The following is an 18,522-nucleotide window of genomic DNA, read 5'->3' on the forward strand; positions in this document are numbered from 1 at the left end:
AAATGCTATCCTTGGCTCTAGACACAGGTGGGTTTTTCATAAAAGGATTAGCTTGTTTCTCTCTAGTGTTGAAAGGAAAAGACAAAGATTTAGACTCTTCTCGGGGTGGGCAGAGGGAAATGGTGACCAAGACATGAGACAGAGTATCAATGTATGTGAAGTAATGTACCCTCTATCTGGTGAATATAATATAACCCTTGTATTAATTACAATAAAAATATATGGAAAAAAGATTTAGACTCTTCTCATAACACAGGCATTCTTCTCAGTGCATGAAACTACCACCTCCATTGACACAGACTCATGCAATGACTAGTTCTTTTTTTTTTATTTAAATCACTGTACGTTGACAATATTTGCTGTACCAGAGGGGCTCATGTTATTCAGCTCGACAAAGTCGCAAATAATATATATTTGAAAACAAGTGGTAGCTGATGTAAGCACCAGATGGCTCAAACATAAAATCAAGGGAGCTGCTTTTAGCTCTACCCCAAGGCTCTTAAAACCGCCTTTCTCAGTGCTCCTTTATATGTTGTAGTTTATTTCTGAAGTGACAATAAAATTGGGAACAGCAGAATGGAAAGGAACACCAGAACCCCGGCATGTTTGAACAATCTGCTATGCATATGAGATGAAACATTGCCATCAGTAGAATCAACAACATCTTGACACATGATTCAAACGTCAAAAATATCCAAGAATGTAAGATGTCTTTGAAACAGTGACAAAAAAAGTCAAATCTAAACTGGAGCCTGATCCCTAGAAGAGGCTGTTTTCGTCTTCTCAAAGTTGAGAAACCTGTGGGGGCATAGGTTCGGCCTGAGAGAGCACAACCTTAAGATGTCCGTTATTACAGACAGAGTGCTCACAGAGGGTGAAAGGATCACAGAGAAGTGAGAAGGAATGCAATTGCTCAGAGAAGCTAGCAGCAAAGGCTTTCTGCGGTTCTGCAGAAGCAGAACCACATCTCCAGGAGCAAACTGCTAGATGGGTTTCAGTTATGTTTTGTTTCATAATAAATTTTTCCCAATCTTGAAACTTAAAACAGCACACACTGATTAATTGGGGTCAGAATTCCAAGCGTAGTTTACCTAGTGATTCTGGATCACAGCCTTTCACAAGGCAACATCACAATGAGAGTTGAAGCTTGAGGCATTTTGCAGCTTGCCCAGGCTAGTAGGTATGTTTCTGAGATAGAAGGCTTGTCATGGATTGGAAACCTTGATCTCTTGCTCCGTGGGCTTTTCATATATCAAGAGCTGCTCACAGCAGCCTTTCTCCAAGTTATTGATAAGAGGGGTGAGGAATGTGAGAAGCACACAAGATTCAAGTTTCTGTGATACTTTTACCCAAATGAAAGTAATAGCCCTAATTTTTTTCTGTATAGCACTAGTCAAACCCGCAAACCCTAGAACAACAATGTCAATATTAGGAGACTTGACCATTGGGGGACAGGCTGACAGCAGGCACCCTCAGTAACTATGGCATAACAGTGTTCTTTCTTGCTCACCTCTTTATCACTCATGGATCAGCTTTTTAAAACAGACATGCAATTGGGTTTCAGTGGCTCATGTCTATAATCCTATATACTCAGGACACTGAGGTCTAAGGGTCATAGTTTGAAGCCAGCCAGGAAATTCAGGCAGGAAATTCCATGAGACTCTTATCACCAATTAACCACTAAAAGGCTGAAAGTGGAGCTGTGGTTCCAGTGGTAGAGCACTAGCCTTGAGCAAAACTAAAAGCTCAGGGTTAGCACCCAGGGCCTGAGTTCAAATCCCAGGATTGGCACACACAAAAGTATACTACACACAATTCTCACTTCCATTTGAGACCACAGGATGTGGAAGAATTTTAATATCTCGTGTTTATTTTTTTATGTTGGTTGGTATCTTTACACATTTTCCTCTTTGTGTTGTGTTTCTCTGGTCAACCATATCTGTTTCTATTCTTCAAGGGATTATGAGGTTTTAGAACTATTAACCCAATTTTTAGCAGTCATCCTCCCAAGCAGAAAAGACAGAAGCCCAGACAATGAGTGGCAAAGACAGCCTCACTCCTTTCCACTCTGGTGACTTTGCTAAATTACACACCGCACATGCTTTCATTTCCAATTAATTATCCCCAAACAAATAGTTCGCAGTCTCTTGACTCCATCTCTTGACAAATGAACAAGCTGGATGGACGGTGTCAGACAGTGTGTTATGGGACGGATGCTCGGAATTGACAGCGAAACAAGGATCCAAATGCACATGAAGGAGAAAGTCTGGGAAGGCTATTCAGGAAGAATTATTTTATCTCCTACTCTGGGTATATCAGAAATGTCACAAACACCAAAATATTTTGGAGGTGAAGGAGTTGTTAGACACCTTCTCTAGTGGTTATTATTGGCCACAATAAAAGAATTGAAAACAGTTAAATGGCAACGCTTTTGTACAACTATTTAAAAATAATGAAATATATTTTAAAAAATAAAAACAGCTTTAATGCTGTTTAGAGTGTCAGAACAAGGTTCCATTCTTCCTCTAGTTTTACACTTTGCTGTTTTCTATGATACAATTGAAGCCTTATTAGCTAATTGTGATGTTTGATTTACAGAGGCATCAACAGATACAGTAACTCTATAGGAAACATAGTTGACCTACAGATCCTCACCTACCTTACATTTGCTTTTTGAGTCCTCTAGACTGCCTTTATACCTCGTGATACTGGGAGCACCCTTAACCAATATCTTCTGACAAGTATTTTAAATATTGAGCGTCCAGACACCCAGGGTTTAAATTCTGCCTCTGCTACCTACTTTCCCTGTTGCCTTGTATGAGGACTAAATTTTTTCTTATTTTTTCTCTTATATAGTAATTGTGATAATCCTAGCATAACCTCATCTTAGGCTGTATTCTTTTGCTGTATTTAAATGCCTGAGAGTGAGAAACATATAAAGAAAATAATTGTTTTTTTATTTATTTTTTTCATACAGTTTTTAATGTAATTAATAGAAGGGTTACATGATATTTGCCAGATAGAAGGTGCATTAATTCACATACATTGATACCCTTTCACATGTCTTGATCCCCATTTCCCTCCCTCCCACTCCCATCCCTCATCTTGTTTTCCCCCCCTTCCCTATCCAATTTCAAATAACCAAATACAAGATGTGTTATTTGTACACAATTGAATTCTATGCTGCTGTCAGAAAGAACGACATCGACCCATTTGTTAGGAAATGGAAAGACTTAGAAAAAATCATATTAAGTGAAGTAAGCCAGACTCAAAGGAACTTAGGCTCAATGGTTTTCCTCATTTATCATAATCAGTAGAAACCTTGGGCTCTCCTAGCAGAGATTTGCAATAGAGCAAAACCTTGATACAAAAGGCCACATAGTATGACGCTAAATGAAAGGACCTTTAGGATATAGAAACAAAAGCCATATAATGAATGATTGTTGTCCTTAATGCACTATGTTATCTCTCATCTCTTTTGCTGTCCCTTGGTTATCTCAAATTGTTACATCTCATTGGTTATCTCACTTTGTTACCTGATATATTGGATATATCTGTATTTGTTTTACAGTTCTAACAGCTAGAAAAGTTCAAGGTCAAGCTGGGCGTTGTGGCTCATTCCCTTAATCCTAGCTACTCAGGAGGCTAAGATCTGAGGATCATAGTTCAAAGCCACAAAAGAATGTGATATTCTTATCTCCAGTTAAACACTAGAAAACCAGAAGTGGTGCTGTGACTCCAGGTGTAGGTCGGTAGCTTTGAGCTGAAGAGCTCAGGGACAGAGCCCAGGCCCACAGTTCAAGCCCCATGACTGAAAAAAAAAAAGAAAAGAAAAGAAAAAAAAAAGAAACATTCAATTCAAAGGGCAACCTGCTCCCAAGTTCGTATTTGCTACCTTCTAGCATGCATTTTAAAAAGAATCCTGGGCCAGGAGTTTGGCCTAGTGGAAGAATGCTTGCCTAGCATGCACAAAGGCCAAGGTTCGATTCCTCCATACCACATATCTAGAAAAGGCTGGAAGTGGTGCTGAGGCTCAAGTGGTAGAGCTCTAACCCTGAGAAAGTCCAAGGACAGTGCTCAGGCCCCGATCTCAAGCCCAGGACTGGCAAATAAATAAATAAATAGATAGATAGATAAATAGATAAATAAATCCATTGCATAGTCTTAAGATGATTGACTGAACGGGAAAGAAAAGATCAGCTATCAAGTTGGGGAAAGCTTAAGGAGTTACCAACTTTTTGGTAACTGGCTCTACCTGTGCTTCTGATAGCTACCTCTAGTGTCCTCCTCCAATATAGCTGCAGAGATAAGACAAAGTTTATTTTTTTCAAGTAATTTGTTTTTACTTCTATTTTTTGTTTCATTTTGTTTTGTAGTTTTATTGTCAAGGTGATGTACAGAGGAATCATAGTAACATATGTAAGGTCATGAGTACATTTCTTATAAAACCTTTTTTTAATATATTGTAAAGGGGCTGGGAGTGTGGTCTGGTGGTATATAGCTTGCTTAACATGCACAAAGCCCTGGGTTCGATTTCTTGCTACCACATACACAAAAAAGGCCAGATGTGGTTCTGTGGCTCAAATGGCAGAGTGCTAGCGTTGAGCAAAAGTGCTCAAGGACAGTGCCTAGCCCCTGATTTTTAAGCCCCAGAACTGCCAAAAAGAAAAAGAAATTATTGTAAAGGTGATGGATAAACAGGGAGGTTACAGTTACAAACTTAAGTTAATATGGATATTTCCTTTTAAGCATTGTTATCCTCTCCCTCATTTCTTTTAAGGCCTAGAATCTTAAGTGCTTTTTATGGCTAAGCACTCCATCCAACTTATTCACATGGTGACATGTATCCTATATTCATTTCCCAGGAGTTTAATTTTCTCTGCATAAGAATAAATTGCTTCTTCAAAATATGTAATTTGATAAGAATCAATCATAGCGGATATTTGGCTCAAACAATTTTTTGAACTATTAAAAGGCTTGAAATTAACAACATCTACTAGAAAGTCAAGACCAAGAAAAATGTAGATGTGCTGAGCTTGATGGAGCTTTGTTCTCTAAAATCAATCTTGACTAAATTTATATGTGTTTCTTTAATGTATATACAATAGGATGCATTTGTGTGCAATCATCCTTCTCTCCTGCTTATCTATCCTTTCTTTCTTTGTAATAATGAATAATTTTGTAATTAAATAGCAGGAGAATAGGAAAATTATATGATATACTCAGGAGAGCAAGTATCTCAGTTAGATTTAAATCTTAAGTTGCACAATAGAAACAGCTTTACTCCAATTTCATTTTTTTTTTTGCCAGTCCTGGGGCTTGAGCTCAGGGATTGAGCACTGTCCTTGGGCTTTCACCACTTAAGCCAAAGTTCCACTTCTGGCCTTTTCTGTGTATGTGGTACCAAGGAATCAAACCCAGGGTTTCTTGCATGCTAGACAAGCACTCTATCATTAGGCCATGATCCTGGTCACAATTTCCATTTTTTACTGTATTTTATTGCCAGGGTAATATAGAGGGGTTACAGTTACATCTGTCAGATAGTAGATACATTACTTCTCAAACATTGCTACCCCTTCTCATGTTTTTGTTCCCCTTCCCCTTCCCCTCCTAATCATCTTGTTTTTCCCTTTTCCAATTAAACATATATAGAATAGACCAAGATGAAACTTCAATTTATGCTTAGTAATAGGAATCTTATCATATTAGGATCAAATTCAGACTGTAACCTTAAGATATTTGAATGTGTTCTGTGAATTACTTTTTTCCATGAATCTTCCCATTCTAGATTTCGGAGGGCTATCATAAGTGGATTCCAGGCATAGATATATGAGTCAAAAGGCTCATACATAAGCAGATGCACCTACATATGTGTGTACATGTGTTCCTGCATTCATCTAATGAAGAGTTATTCAGTACTATTCTCAGCTAATAGTATTTTAGCCATTAAGAACACCAAAAAGAGGCAAAGTTCCTGCATAGAAAAATTATGAAGCTCATATCCCAGTGAGAGAAGCAATAAATAGGCAAAACTACATTTCATGTCAAATATACATATCTGATACCACATCTACACACATATTTGTATGTATAGTTTCATAATACATGCATGCACTCACACACATGAACATGTACATACACACACACACACACACACACACACCTATGCTTATGTTTACACTCACTTTCCACTACTATGTGCCGACATTTGCATTTGCTCAAATCAATTTGAAAGAGATCCGCAAATTTTTCCACAGTTAACTGGTCTCCAGAATTGGTGGGTCCAACTGTGGAAACAAGAAAATTTGCTATGGGATTCTTAATCTTCTTTTCCTGGTTTTCTTTGCTTCGTGGATTTGTCAGGGTCAAGTGTTACCATAGGAATGAAATTATACTATCTACCTGGCATATTCCTAAAGAAAATTATACATTTTTTATTTATATTGCTTTATTTGTTATTGTTGGGGTAATGTACAGAGTGGTTGCATTTACATTTGCCAGGTTAGATGCATTATTTCTCACACATCAATACCCCCTTCTTATGTTTTTGTTCCCATTTTTCTCCCCCACTCCCTCTCAATTATCTTTGTTTCCCCCCTTACCTTTCCCATTAAGAAACTTAAATTCTGTTGATGAGTCATATTTATAGTAATAGTACTGGAGCAGAAGATTTCCTGATTCTCTTCATTGGGAATTTTTTAAAAATCAGATTTATAGGGCCGGGAGTTTGGCCTAGTGGTTAAAGTGCTTGCCTAGCATGCACGAAGACCCGGGTTCGATTCCTTGGTACCTCATACATAGAAAAAAGCCAGAAGTGGTGCTGAGGCTCAAGTGGTAGAGCTCTAGCCTTGAGAAAGTCCAAGGACAGTGCTCAGGCCCTGAGCTCAAGCCCGGGACTGGCAGCAAAAAAAAAAAAAAAATCAGATTTATATTTACATCCTTGAATATTATTGGCTCTCTGTTTTAAGCAGATTTTTGTTTCCATTTGGGCCTCATTTTTTTTCATCTACGTGATAAATTAGTGGGATCAGTTTCTTTAGGCTGTAATGTTCTCTGTTTCTAACTAAATCATTTACCCTCTACCTTCACTGCTCACAGACCTTATTAGGTCATGCCCTCTCCACATCGCATGTGCTCAGTAGGATTGCCCAGTTTAGAATGTGCTACAACCAGGGCTGTGAATAGGTTCCCACCTAAGTTTTACCATGGTGTTTTCTTGCACCATCCTGGGCAAAGCATAATATGTGAATGTAGACATGAGATCTAGTACAATAATTCTCAAAAGATTTTTCCCAACTCTTTAAGAGAGAAATGTTTGTTTCCTGATGTACACTCAAATTTCTTTCCCTCATTCTTGCTGCAGTTTCTGTTTTGTCATTACTGGGGCTTGCATTCTCACATGGCTTTTTTCACCCACTGCTAGCGTTCTACCATTTGAGCCATGCCTCCACTTCTGGCTTTTGCTAGTTATTTGGAGATAAGTGTCTCTTGGATGTGTGTCTACCCAAGCTATCTCCGAATTATAATGCTCAGATCCCAGCATTCTGAGTAGCCATCAGAACCAGACACTTGTCTTACTAGCCAGGTTCAAGGCGACAAGAAAACAGAACACTCAAAAGGTGTGTTGAAAGGAATGGGATAACTCCAAAATATTCTGGCTGGCAAAATACTCAGCATGTCAGTGATCAATCCACTCTTCTGAAGGAAAGCCTACCTGGGAAGCCTTAAAGCTTTGCTCAAACTTACATACTTGCCCATAACTCAGTCACAATACAATCACTCCTTGGTAGTCTTGCTTTTCTAGCAGTGCAACTTTCCATGACTATGGGGAGATTGCCACACTGCTTTGGATAGAGGACTGGGAAAATTGTAATAACTGTTATTTTGGACCTATGACCCAACATGGAAACTGTCTTTACTCACTTTTTCCACAGAAATGGCTGCAATGCCTGAGCTTGTCACTGAGAACTCACATTTTTATTTACTAGTATTTATTACTTACAAAAAGGGAGAGATTATTTTGACATTTCCCTATATGTGTATATTCAGTCTCACCTTGTCTATCCCTCTCTCTTCTCCTCCATTTTGCCAGATAATTTTATATTATATCATCTTGGGCGAAAGATGATCAACCTTTACAAATTCCATGATTCAAAGGACATTGATCACCATTCTTAGCTGCCTTATTATGAGTGAATTTTAGCTTCTTTCTTAATTTACAAATATACTATCCACATCAGGCCTAGATATAACTAGGACTAGCATTCATGATGTCAAGAATTCCAGAGCACAGAAGAATGATAGGCAATTTTAAATAGAACAGTCATTCTGTGAGGTGTTACACCCTGGTCCCTCATCATAAAAGCTTCTAAATTACCTACCATCCAAAATCTACAAAAGTTCTTAAACAAATAGTATGCAGTAGAGATTCAAGGTAGCTCTGTCTGAGTCTGACCAAATTAATGAATACTTCACATAACTAAGTTTTGTAGAAGGCTTGATTTGAGTTCAACAAATCTTCCCTTTTTATCCAGTGTATCAAGCTGATGAGCAATGCACCAATACCATAGAATGGATGGCTCAGAACATCTGACCTCTTGCCAAGTGCTTGGTGGTCCCTGAAAAATATGGCATAAACTGGATGCCAGGGGCTTATGCCTGTAATCCTAGCTACTCAGGAGCCTGAGAGATGAAGATCACAGCTTGAAACCAGCCCAGGTGAAAGCAAAATTCATGAGACATTAATTTACAATTAGCCAGCAATAATGGAGTGTAATTAAGTGGTAGAGCTAGCTACACACACACACACACACACACACACACACACACACACACACATTCAGAAGCAGAAACTAGAATTTACTCCTTTACAGAATCTTAGGTGGGGAATTGATAAAGACCTAACAGGTTGTCATTCAGCTAAGGAGCTCAGGGACAGCACCTGGGCCCAGAGTTCATGCCCAATAACCAACTAAAAACAAAAAAATCATTCAGTCTTTGGAAAAAATTGCGTAATTTAGAAATAAACAATTTAGATTCTACACCTTATTTTTCTTATGTTACTGTCTATAAAATATCAACAGTCTGTTAATACACAATGGGTAAATACTTTTCCTTTGGATTTTTATTTTGTTCTTGACTACATTTCTCTTTTATTTATATCATAATTTGTATTAGAAAGAAATCACATGGCCGGGAGTTTGGCCTAGTGGTTAAAGTGCTTGCCTAGCATGCATGAAGAACCGGGTTCGAGTCCTTGGTACCACATATATAGAAAAAGCCAGAAGTGGTGCTGAAGCTCAAGTGCTAGAGTTCTAGCCTTGAGAAAGTCCAAGGACAGTGCCCAGGCCCTGAGCTCAAACCCAGGACTGGCAAAAAAAAAAAAGAAATCACATATGTTTGCTGAAATCTGAAATGTGTATTTTTCTGTGATGCTGCAAAGTATGTTTCAGAAATAGTATTAAAGTCACAACAGAGGATTTTCAGAGATTAGTATCTGTGCAATAATAAAAGTAAACTTTGCCTCAAAATATGAAATAGTCACAGAAACCCAAAGTACTTAAAAGACTTTTTGACACAATATTCTGTTCACCAAATATTTTTGTATTCACCTACAATAATTTTTTGTAAACATTGAAATGCATAGCATGGACCAAAATTCTTTCAAAGACTTTTTCCCTTACATCTCTCCTAAAAAGAAAGTGTATTTCTAAAACTTTGAATATAAGTCCAGCAATTTGTTTTATAATTAATATTCATTTGCTACCTCATGAAACATTTCCTTTACTCAAAACAGAACCGATTGTTAGTTAACCCAGAAGATTCATTCACATTACAAACAGAATAGTTTTGACCAAGTTAATTATGGCAATATGTATATTATCTTAGAACATTTTCAAGGAAAATTATTATATTACTTTGGCTTTCATAACTGCACTAAAATTCCTCAAGGATATATGTAAAAGAAGGCAAGACTTGGGGCCTGGAGTTTGGCTGAGTGGTTAGGGTGCTTTCCTAGCATTCACGAAGACCTGGATTCAATTCCTTGATACCATGTACATAGAAAAAAAAGGTAGAAGTGGTGCTGAGGCTCAGGTGGTAGAGCTCTAGCCTTGAGAAAGTCCAAGGACAGAGCTCAAGCCCTGAGCTCAAACCCAGGACTGGCAAAGAAAAGAATGCAAGATTCATTCTGGCTCAGTTTCAGATGGCTGAGTCGATTCCTTTTGACTTGCAGTGAAGCAAAATTCCATGGTTATAGGAATGTGTAGCAGAAGGGTTTTCTCACCTCATGGAGACTAGGAAGCATAAAAAAGACAGACAGACAGACAGACAGATATATAGACACACAAATACAGAAAGAGAGAGATGCTGAGATACAGAGAGATCACCTAAGACAAGGAATATCTTATCAAATGATTAATTTGCCATACATTAGTGTAATGACATCAGAACCTTCATTATCTTTTCACTTATGAAAGCCCCATCTCTGAACATATCTATATAGAGAACCAAATCAACTATGAGGGAGCCTTTGAGTGGATACTTAATATACAACCATAACAGTAATATATATGCATCCCTTCTTAGATTAGGCATTGAACTTTGCCTTCAAATACATGCTAGCAGTATTCATGTACACACATATCTACAGCAATATCTCAGATCATATCCTCCTGTTGATTATCTTTCACTTCATTGCATGCATGCTAAATACTTGCAAACAATATCTTCATGTAGCAAAAATTATTTCTTACACCAAATGAATGCAGAATATCATGTGCAGTTTTAAAGATATAGTGAAATATTTGGGGTTGAGTAAGTGGAACTAATGGTAACATGTAGGCTTTTCTTTGTAAACATTTGCAAGCATTTCACGATCTATTTATTAATACAAATGGTTTTTCTTAGTGAAATATAATTTTAAAGATGAATTGCATGATACACATTTATAGCAACATAAAATGTTGATGGTGCTGTGATGGTTTTAGAGTCATTCATAACAACTTCAATTAAAAAAATAAACTACCATTTACAGAGCTGTGGTTATTTGCCAAAGAGTCACTCTGCTACATAACTTGTGCATTATCTCATTTAATATCACTGCAATGCTGAGTGACAGATACTGTTATCATCATTATTATCATTTATAAATACACAAATTTAGAGAAAGTGAGTAGCTTCTGAATACTGGAACCATTGTTTTATTCTAAGTAAGCTTTTTTGTACAACTTGTTATTAACAACGCTGCTAAAGTCATTAATAAAAGTCACATAAAGTTATTTTAAAGTCACATGATAGAAAGAAACAAACACAACCCAGTGAAGTGTATGTGATCCAACAATTGTAATCTCTTAGTTACATATCAGAAAAAAATTCAAGTCAGAGTTGCCATAGAGTCATACACTCAACTGTAGCTGAAGCAATGGATTTGAAGTCTTCCGACTGGTGGAAGAATGTTACTTGTGTTAGAAAGTGGGGCTCTGTGGTCTCCATTGTCATTCTTTTTTTTTTTTTTTTTTTTGCCAGTCCTGGGCTTGAGCTCAGGGCCTGAGCCCTATCCTTGGACTTTCTCAAGGCTAGCACTGTACCACTTGAGCCTCAGCACCATTTCCGGCTTTTGTCTATGTATGTGGTACCAAGGAATCGAACCCGGGTCTTCGTGCATGCTAGGCAAGCACTTTAACCACTAGGCCAAACTCCCGGCCCCCTCATTGTCATTCTAACCATGTAAATGTTCAGAAGTTATGCATTTCTTCTCCGAAGACAAAAAAGTGATTCCTAAATTGTACTTTAAAATTTCCAATCCTCTGAAGCCCAACATACACTTTACTTTATGAGCCACTGTATAAAAAGGAAAAGGTTACTTTTTGCTTTGTTTTCTTTCTTAGTGCAGCTTAGCTCAGACTGTTTCCTATGTTCCAATAACACTGGTCTCAGTCATTCCAGAGCAACATCCCCACATTCTACTGTTGAAATGGCATTGCTTTCACTCTTCTACCTTTGGATGTCAGGGCTTTCAGGTGAAAACCATGGCAATCAATAAGATTCATTTCTGCTGTGTCTCCATAGTACAATCATGTTATCTCAAATATCTGAAACGTACCTAACTCATCGCTGCTGCATAACAACATAAAGATAAAAGTAGAAATGTAGAAACTAAATGTAACTTTCCAAAATACATAGAAATGGGATGGGGGGTCTGATGTGAGAGGATGAAGTAATATAGAATGCATGAAGTAAAACACCAAAGAACAGAAAGTCCCTGTACTAAATGGTGTCTTCTTAGAACACAGCTTCATTATCACGTTTTAGTAGCATTTCTTGTTGTCCTGAACAAAATTACATTTACTAGAGAATTAAAATTACATTCACTAACAATCTGTTTTTCTGACACAATGGTTGAAAGTGTCTGGTTTTGTGAACTTCATTTCACCCCTGTTTTATGTACAATTAAAACTATCCTTTTGTGAAAGCCAGTCTCTACACACATGCAGTAGCCTGGAGTGAATTATTCAGCCCTTAACCCTGGAGTGTTCACTCTGGTTCTCCACATAATGAAGCACATAAGAAAACCCACTGAGGATCTTTGCCATGTCTCATCCAAAAAGTGCATTTGGTATCTCAGGACTATTTCCCCATTCAGAAAGTGATTATTATGACACTGAACAGCAGCTCAAATCTGATCCCCATAAAACCACAACGCTCCTCAAAGCCAAGTGAACTCTACACAGCTGGCTTAGCAGAATGAGGGTTTACAAGTTCAAGATTCTTATTCAATCGTGTAATTCCCTTATGAGGACATCTTCTGTGCTATCTGGACAATTGTTCCTCTGTAAACATCAAGCTATACAAAAGCAAACTGCTAGATTTAGTGTTATGTCAGAGTACAAGAATAAGATTGGAAAATGGTATGTAAATACTTCTCTGATGGAAAAGTCCATTAGAGAAATCTCCAGAAATTACAATAATTAAAATTTTCTCACTTTTTGGTTAATTAATTAATATTAATTATTTTTTTCTAATTTATCTCTCAAATTTTTGGTAACCGAAATCACTGATGCAGTACCTATCTCTAATAGAAAGAGTTGATTCTAGGAAAATCAGAAGACATGATCAGCAACATTTCCTTCTTAGATGTGTTCTTTGTGAGTGATTATAGTTATAATTTAGGTGAACTTGGTACATCTTCAGGAAAGTGGGAAAATGGAATATTTTGATACTGTATGCCATGATGTCTATATTGACATGATATCGTATTTCTTATCTCTTATCGCTACTTTAATAGCTATGAAAAATATGTAACTTCTTTGTGCTACATTTTTGTCATCTGTAGATAATAATAATAGTATCTATTTTTCAGAGTTGTAAGGACATGAGTAAATACGTTTAAAAGAATTATATTTGTACCAGTGATGTATTAATAGTGGGATGACTTTTCTGATTGTAATTAGCCTAATAATTAGTAAGAGTATTGCTGTTAGACTCGGAGCTGGGAGAAGGGAGGAGGCGCAGGCGGAGCCCCAGCACGAGCCTGACCCCTGGCCGCAGCCCCGGCCAGCGCCCACCGCAGCCGGGCCCCCGCACAGCCAGTGCGCCCAGCTCCTCCTGGCGTCTTGCACAGCAGGCTCGGGCGGGCAGGTCCACCACCATGACCGAGAACTCCACGCCCACCCCTGCGGCCAAGCCCAAGAGGGCCAAGACCTCCAAAAAGTCCACAGACCACCCCAAATATTCAGACATGATCGTGGCCACCATCCAGGCCCAGAAGAACCGCGCAGGCTCGTCGCGACAGTACATCCAGAAGTACATCAAGAGCCACTATAAGGTGGGTGAGAACGCTGACTCCCAGATCAAGCTGTCCATCAAGCGCCTGGTCACCACCGGGGTCCTCAAGCAAACCAAAGGGGTGGGAGCGTCGGGCTCCTTCCGGCTAGCCAAGAGCGACGAGCCCAAGAGGTCAGTGGCCTTCAAGAAGACCAAAAAGGATGTCAAGAAGGTGGCCGCGCCAAAGAAGGCAACCAAACCCAAGAAGGCTGCCCCCAAAGCCTCGAGCAAGAAGCCCAAAGTCACCCCGGTCAAGAAGACCAAGAAGAAGCCAGCTACCACGCCCAAGAAAGCGAAAAAACCCAAGGTTGTCAAAGTCAAACCTGTCAAAGCATCCAAACCCAAGAAGGCAAAACCAGTGAAGCCCAAAGCCAAGTCCAGTGCCAAGAGGGCGGGCAAGAAGAAGTGACAGCCAAGCCCTAGCTTGCAGACACTCCGTCCCCTCTCCTCTCTTCTGTAAATACTTTCTCCTTTCTTCTCTCTTGGTCTTCACCTGCAACCCCCTCTGCCCATTCTAGTCTGACTTTATAAGACACAGAATTCCGAGGCCTCAAGATATTTGTGGACAAATTCTTTTTCCCTTAAGCAGTTGGGCAAGAAGAGCAGCAACACGTCTCAACTTCAGAATGAGAACAGACTTCTATTTTGTTCGGGCCATTTGCTGTCAGTCTTCTGGGGTTAGGGACTTGAGTGGACTTTTGTGTTTTCCTGGGTGGTTTGTTTGCTCTGAAGGTGGATGGGGGAGAACCAGCAAGGCGATTGGTTCTGCTGATTGAGAGGAGGTGCAGGAGCTCTAAGTTGGGCACTCTGGGAATTTTAGCCTTTGGTGGGGAGGGGAAGGTGACAAACTGGCCCCCTGGCAGTGGTTGGCAGTAGGGGTGTCCAGGCTGGTCTCCCCCTCACTTCCTGTTAGTCTGCCCTGTGGCCTCCCTATTGTCTTAAGGACAGAAGGGGGAATTCTAGAGATAGCTCCCTGCAGACAATGTAGCTTCTCCCAGGCAGCTGGGAACTTGCCATGGGGCAGGGAGCTCTCTGTGGCTTAGCAAAAATCTCTTGCTAAGTGGTAGTGGAAATTTTGGGTGGTGGGAAGGATGGGGAGTCAGTCAACTAAGTGCCTCAGTGTGCCCTATTGAAACTGGGGTTTTTCCACCCATTCAGTGGTGGATTGCATCCTAGCAGAAGACTTTCTTCTTGTCTGCTCCTCCTGTATTTAGGGTAGCTTTGCTTGGTCTGCTGCGGCTTCAGCCCCAGCTACTTCACAAGCCTCCCAATCTCTTTTTAACTTGAGTCTTTGCTAGTAGTGGGGAGCAGGGAGAATAAGGATTTAAGTAGCTGGAATTTTGTTGAGTAGTTTTAGGTCTGGTGCATGTGTGTGTGTGTGTGTGTCCATATGTACATATGCATAGCTAGGGCGATCCATACGCCTCATACCAGGAGCTGGGAGAAAAAAATCTGTACAGTTGTCTTTCTCTTGTTTTTAAACAAGTGTTATTTGTGTTGCCGGGAAAAAAATTTGCTGTCGTCGTAATTTTAAAACTTTAAAATAAAATTGAAAAAGGAAAAAAAAAGAGTATTGCTGTTGTAATAAATGTCAGATGACCAGTTTCTGAAATGTTGAATCGAGGCTAAGAGTATAAGGAAATCCAGAAGTTACTAGTTTAGTTTCGATTATTCTATACAGACTAGATTTTTCTAAGTAATAAATCATTATTCTTTTAGAAGAAACAACTTGGAGAAAGGATATCAATGTTTGTGAAGTAATGTACCTTCTATCTGGTGAATATAATGTAACCCTTCTATTAATTACAATAAAAATATGAAAAAAAAGAAGAAACAACTTGGTTTTCTTAAACTTCATAAGGTCATTACTATTTGTTTGAAGATAGAAGGGAGAAAAGTTGAATTTTCAGTTGTGTATGTTAAAAATGTAGTATTATAAACCGCATACAAGTGTTTCCCATCTATAATGCTAGGTACATGGAGGCAGAAAATGGGAAGATTAAGATTTGAGGCCAGCCCAAGAGGAAAGTTTGAGAGTTAGTCTCAATTTATAGCGGGGAACATTGACTTGTTCTTCTTATTTCAAACTTCATGGGAGGCTGATATTGGGAGAATCACAATGCCAGGCAACCCCAGATAGAAAAGAGGCTCCATGGCCATGGAAGGAAGCAGGGTCCTCTGGGTCATGACATTTATCCCAACAACAAAGAAACCATGAAATAGGAGGATTTCGGTTAAGGCACACACCAAGCAAGAAGAAAAATTCTAGAAGCAGAACTGTGATTTAGAATATGGCAGATATGAGTCATTAAGTTCATATGTGTGTGCATACATGTACACACATGCATATATTCATGGTTATAAGTGCATGTATGCACATAAAGGTGTGTGCACATCTGAATTTAAATACATGCACATGCATAAACATGTACATTTTCATATGTCCATAAGTGTGTATGTATATGTGCACATCTTTTACAGCAAAAATATTTGTGCCTTGACCTATTAATATATATATTAAATTTTACCACATTCAGAATCTTTGTATTGCTGAATTATTTTTCAGTAAATAACTAACATGACTTAGAAATAATTACTCCAAACTATTCACTATTTTTAATTGGAAATTATTATCTATGTTCTTGGTGGGAATTTAATTTGTTTCCCCTCAAACATTCATGTTGTTCACTTTTGTTTCTAAGTTGCTTAAGTTCGCTTAAGCGAACTAAATTCTTTTGTTTTTCAATGTTCTAAATATGTTTACTATAGTTGGGGGTCAATCTCAATATACTTATTAACAACCAATAAGACAAACTGCAAAACAGAAAGCTAAGCAATCAAAATAGCAAAGTCAATTTGTTAACAATATACACTTCAAATTCACATCTTCATTCAGAATCAGATGAGATATTCTCCCTAAATTCTTAAGATGGTTTGCATTAGTTCACATACATTTTCCATCATTTCAGTGCAGAAGCACAATAATTCTATTTTCATCTTTTATTTATATGGTATCTTTAACCATTCCCAAAGCCTTTAAAATCGAGTGATTAAATTTGATAGATGAGGACACTAAGGTGCCAAGAGTTCTGCTGCTGTCCCTGAAACCATGCACATAGATGAGGGCAGATTTGAGATTTGATGCTTGTAATATTTGAGCCCTATTCTCATATCAAGGAAGGCCAAATCAGCAGCTCAACCAACTGCTTTGTTTTTAAGTCTTAAAAATGCAATAAAATGACCATGACAGATTCTACCTTAGCATGGTATAGGTAGGGGAAAATGCCCTGTATTGGAGGAGAAGAAGCTAAAATTATGGAGTAGAACTCACAAGCAACACATTTTTTTCATGCACTAAATCTCTGTATTCTTTTTAAAGACTTTCTATGAAACAACATGACTTTACATAAGCAATTTAGCTCTACATAGAATGTACAAAGAGGAGATTGGTTCAATGGGCTAGTTCTTTGTTTCTGCCATCCTTTCATTGAAATGAAGTTGTAGTCGTATGTTACCCTTCATTTTCAATGAGCTTTCAGATCAGCTCTGGAAATTCAAAACAGTGTTTATAGTTAAAGTAATTAAGGTTCAAATGTTCAAATTACTCAACACAAGAAACCCTCCTCACTGTGCCACAGAATTTAGTTTTTCCATGGGTAAAAATTCCAATTAAGTTTCCCATTTAAGCTTCTATTTAAGTCTAGATGATTTCTGCTTTTTATTTCTCAAGCTTTTCACTTGGCTATGTACCCTAAATTCATATTAATGAATTTGCTAGATAGCATTAGACTAAATTTTAAATTTCCATTACTTCAAAAGAATATCTTGCCCATGTTCTTCTATGTTTTACTAATTACAATCTGTTAATTTTTATAATTCAAGTTTTGGAATGTTCTTAAATTTTAAAACTCAGTCATACTAACTCACTCCACCTAATGGATGATTGGACTTCCCCATTTTAATTGGAGCTGCTTGTTCAATTCTTTTCAGATTGAGGATGTCTTTTTGTAAGGCTCTCCAGTCCCAGATGGGTCAAATCTTATGTCATAAAACTTAGCTCTTATAAATGTCTTGCAGGACCCACTGATCTTTACTGATTCAATAACCAATAAAGGGAGGGAAACGGGTACCAAGACATGTGAAAGGGTATCAATGTATGTGAATTAATGCACCTTCTATCTGGCAAATATCATGTAACCCTTTTACTAATTACAATAAAAAAATTTAAAAAATAACCAATAAAGCATCCAGGAATCAAAAAGTCAACTCTCCATAGTTGGACTAATTGAAATTCCTCCAGACCCACTGGAAGCCTGCCTTTAGGATATTTGCAATCTGAAAGTTTTACTATTGAAATTAATAATGAAAGCTGACTAATGAGTAGGAGATATGAGTTTATTATGAAGTAAAATTTTCATTTTCTATTGCCTTATCAGTGAAAATTAGAAGAGAAAGAGTTGCAAATTAAACACAGACACACATACATACAGAGAATGAGAAAAAGAACCCCTTTAACACTGTGTGTGTGTGTGTGTGTGTGTGTGTGTGTGTGTGTGTGACACAGAGAGAGAGAGAGGGGGGGGAGGGAGAGAGAGAGATTATTTTGTGGCTTGAACTCAGAACCTGAGTCCTGTCCTTGAACATTTGTTTGCTACCACTATGCCACTTGAGCCATAGTTGGGTTTTTTCATTTTCCTT

General features: G+C 38.2%; 2 protein-coding genes across 2 annotated transcripts in view; both read left to right on the top strand.

The window, feature by feature from the left end:
• Positions 1-18,522, top strand: part of Negr1 (neuronal growth regulator 1) — a 791,453-nt gene that overhangs the window by 656,775 nt on the left and 116,156 nt on the right. The gene's annotated exons all lie outside the window — the stretch shown is intronic.
• On the top strand, positions 13,649-14,444 carry LOC150061652 (histone H1.0-like). The gene has a single exon (XM_090333719.1). It carries the CDS (start codon positions 13,649-13,651, stop codon positions 14,231-14,233), a length of 585 nt encoding a protein of 194 aa, XP_090189845.1. The 3' UTR covers positions 14,234-14,444.

Source organism: Megascapheus bottae, chromosome 6, assembly GCF_031878675.1.
Source record: "Megascapheus bottae isolate mThoBot1 chromosome 6, mThoBot2.hap1, whole genome shotgun sequence".
NCBI classification, from domain to species: Eukaryota; Metazoa; Chordata; class Mammalia; order Rodentia; family Geomyidae; genus Megascapheus; species Megascapheus bottae.

Coding starts and splice junctions, on each gene's coding strand:
- LOC150061652 (XM_090333719.1), top strand. CDS start 13,649: ATGACCGAGAACTCCACGCCCACCCCTGCGGCCAAGCCCAAGAGGGCC.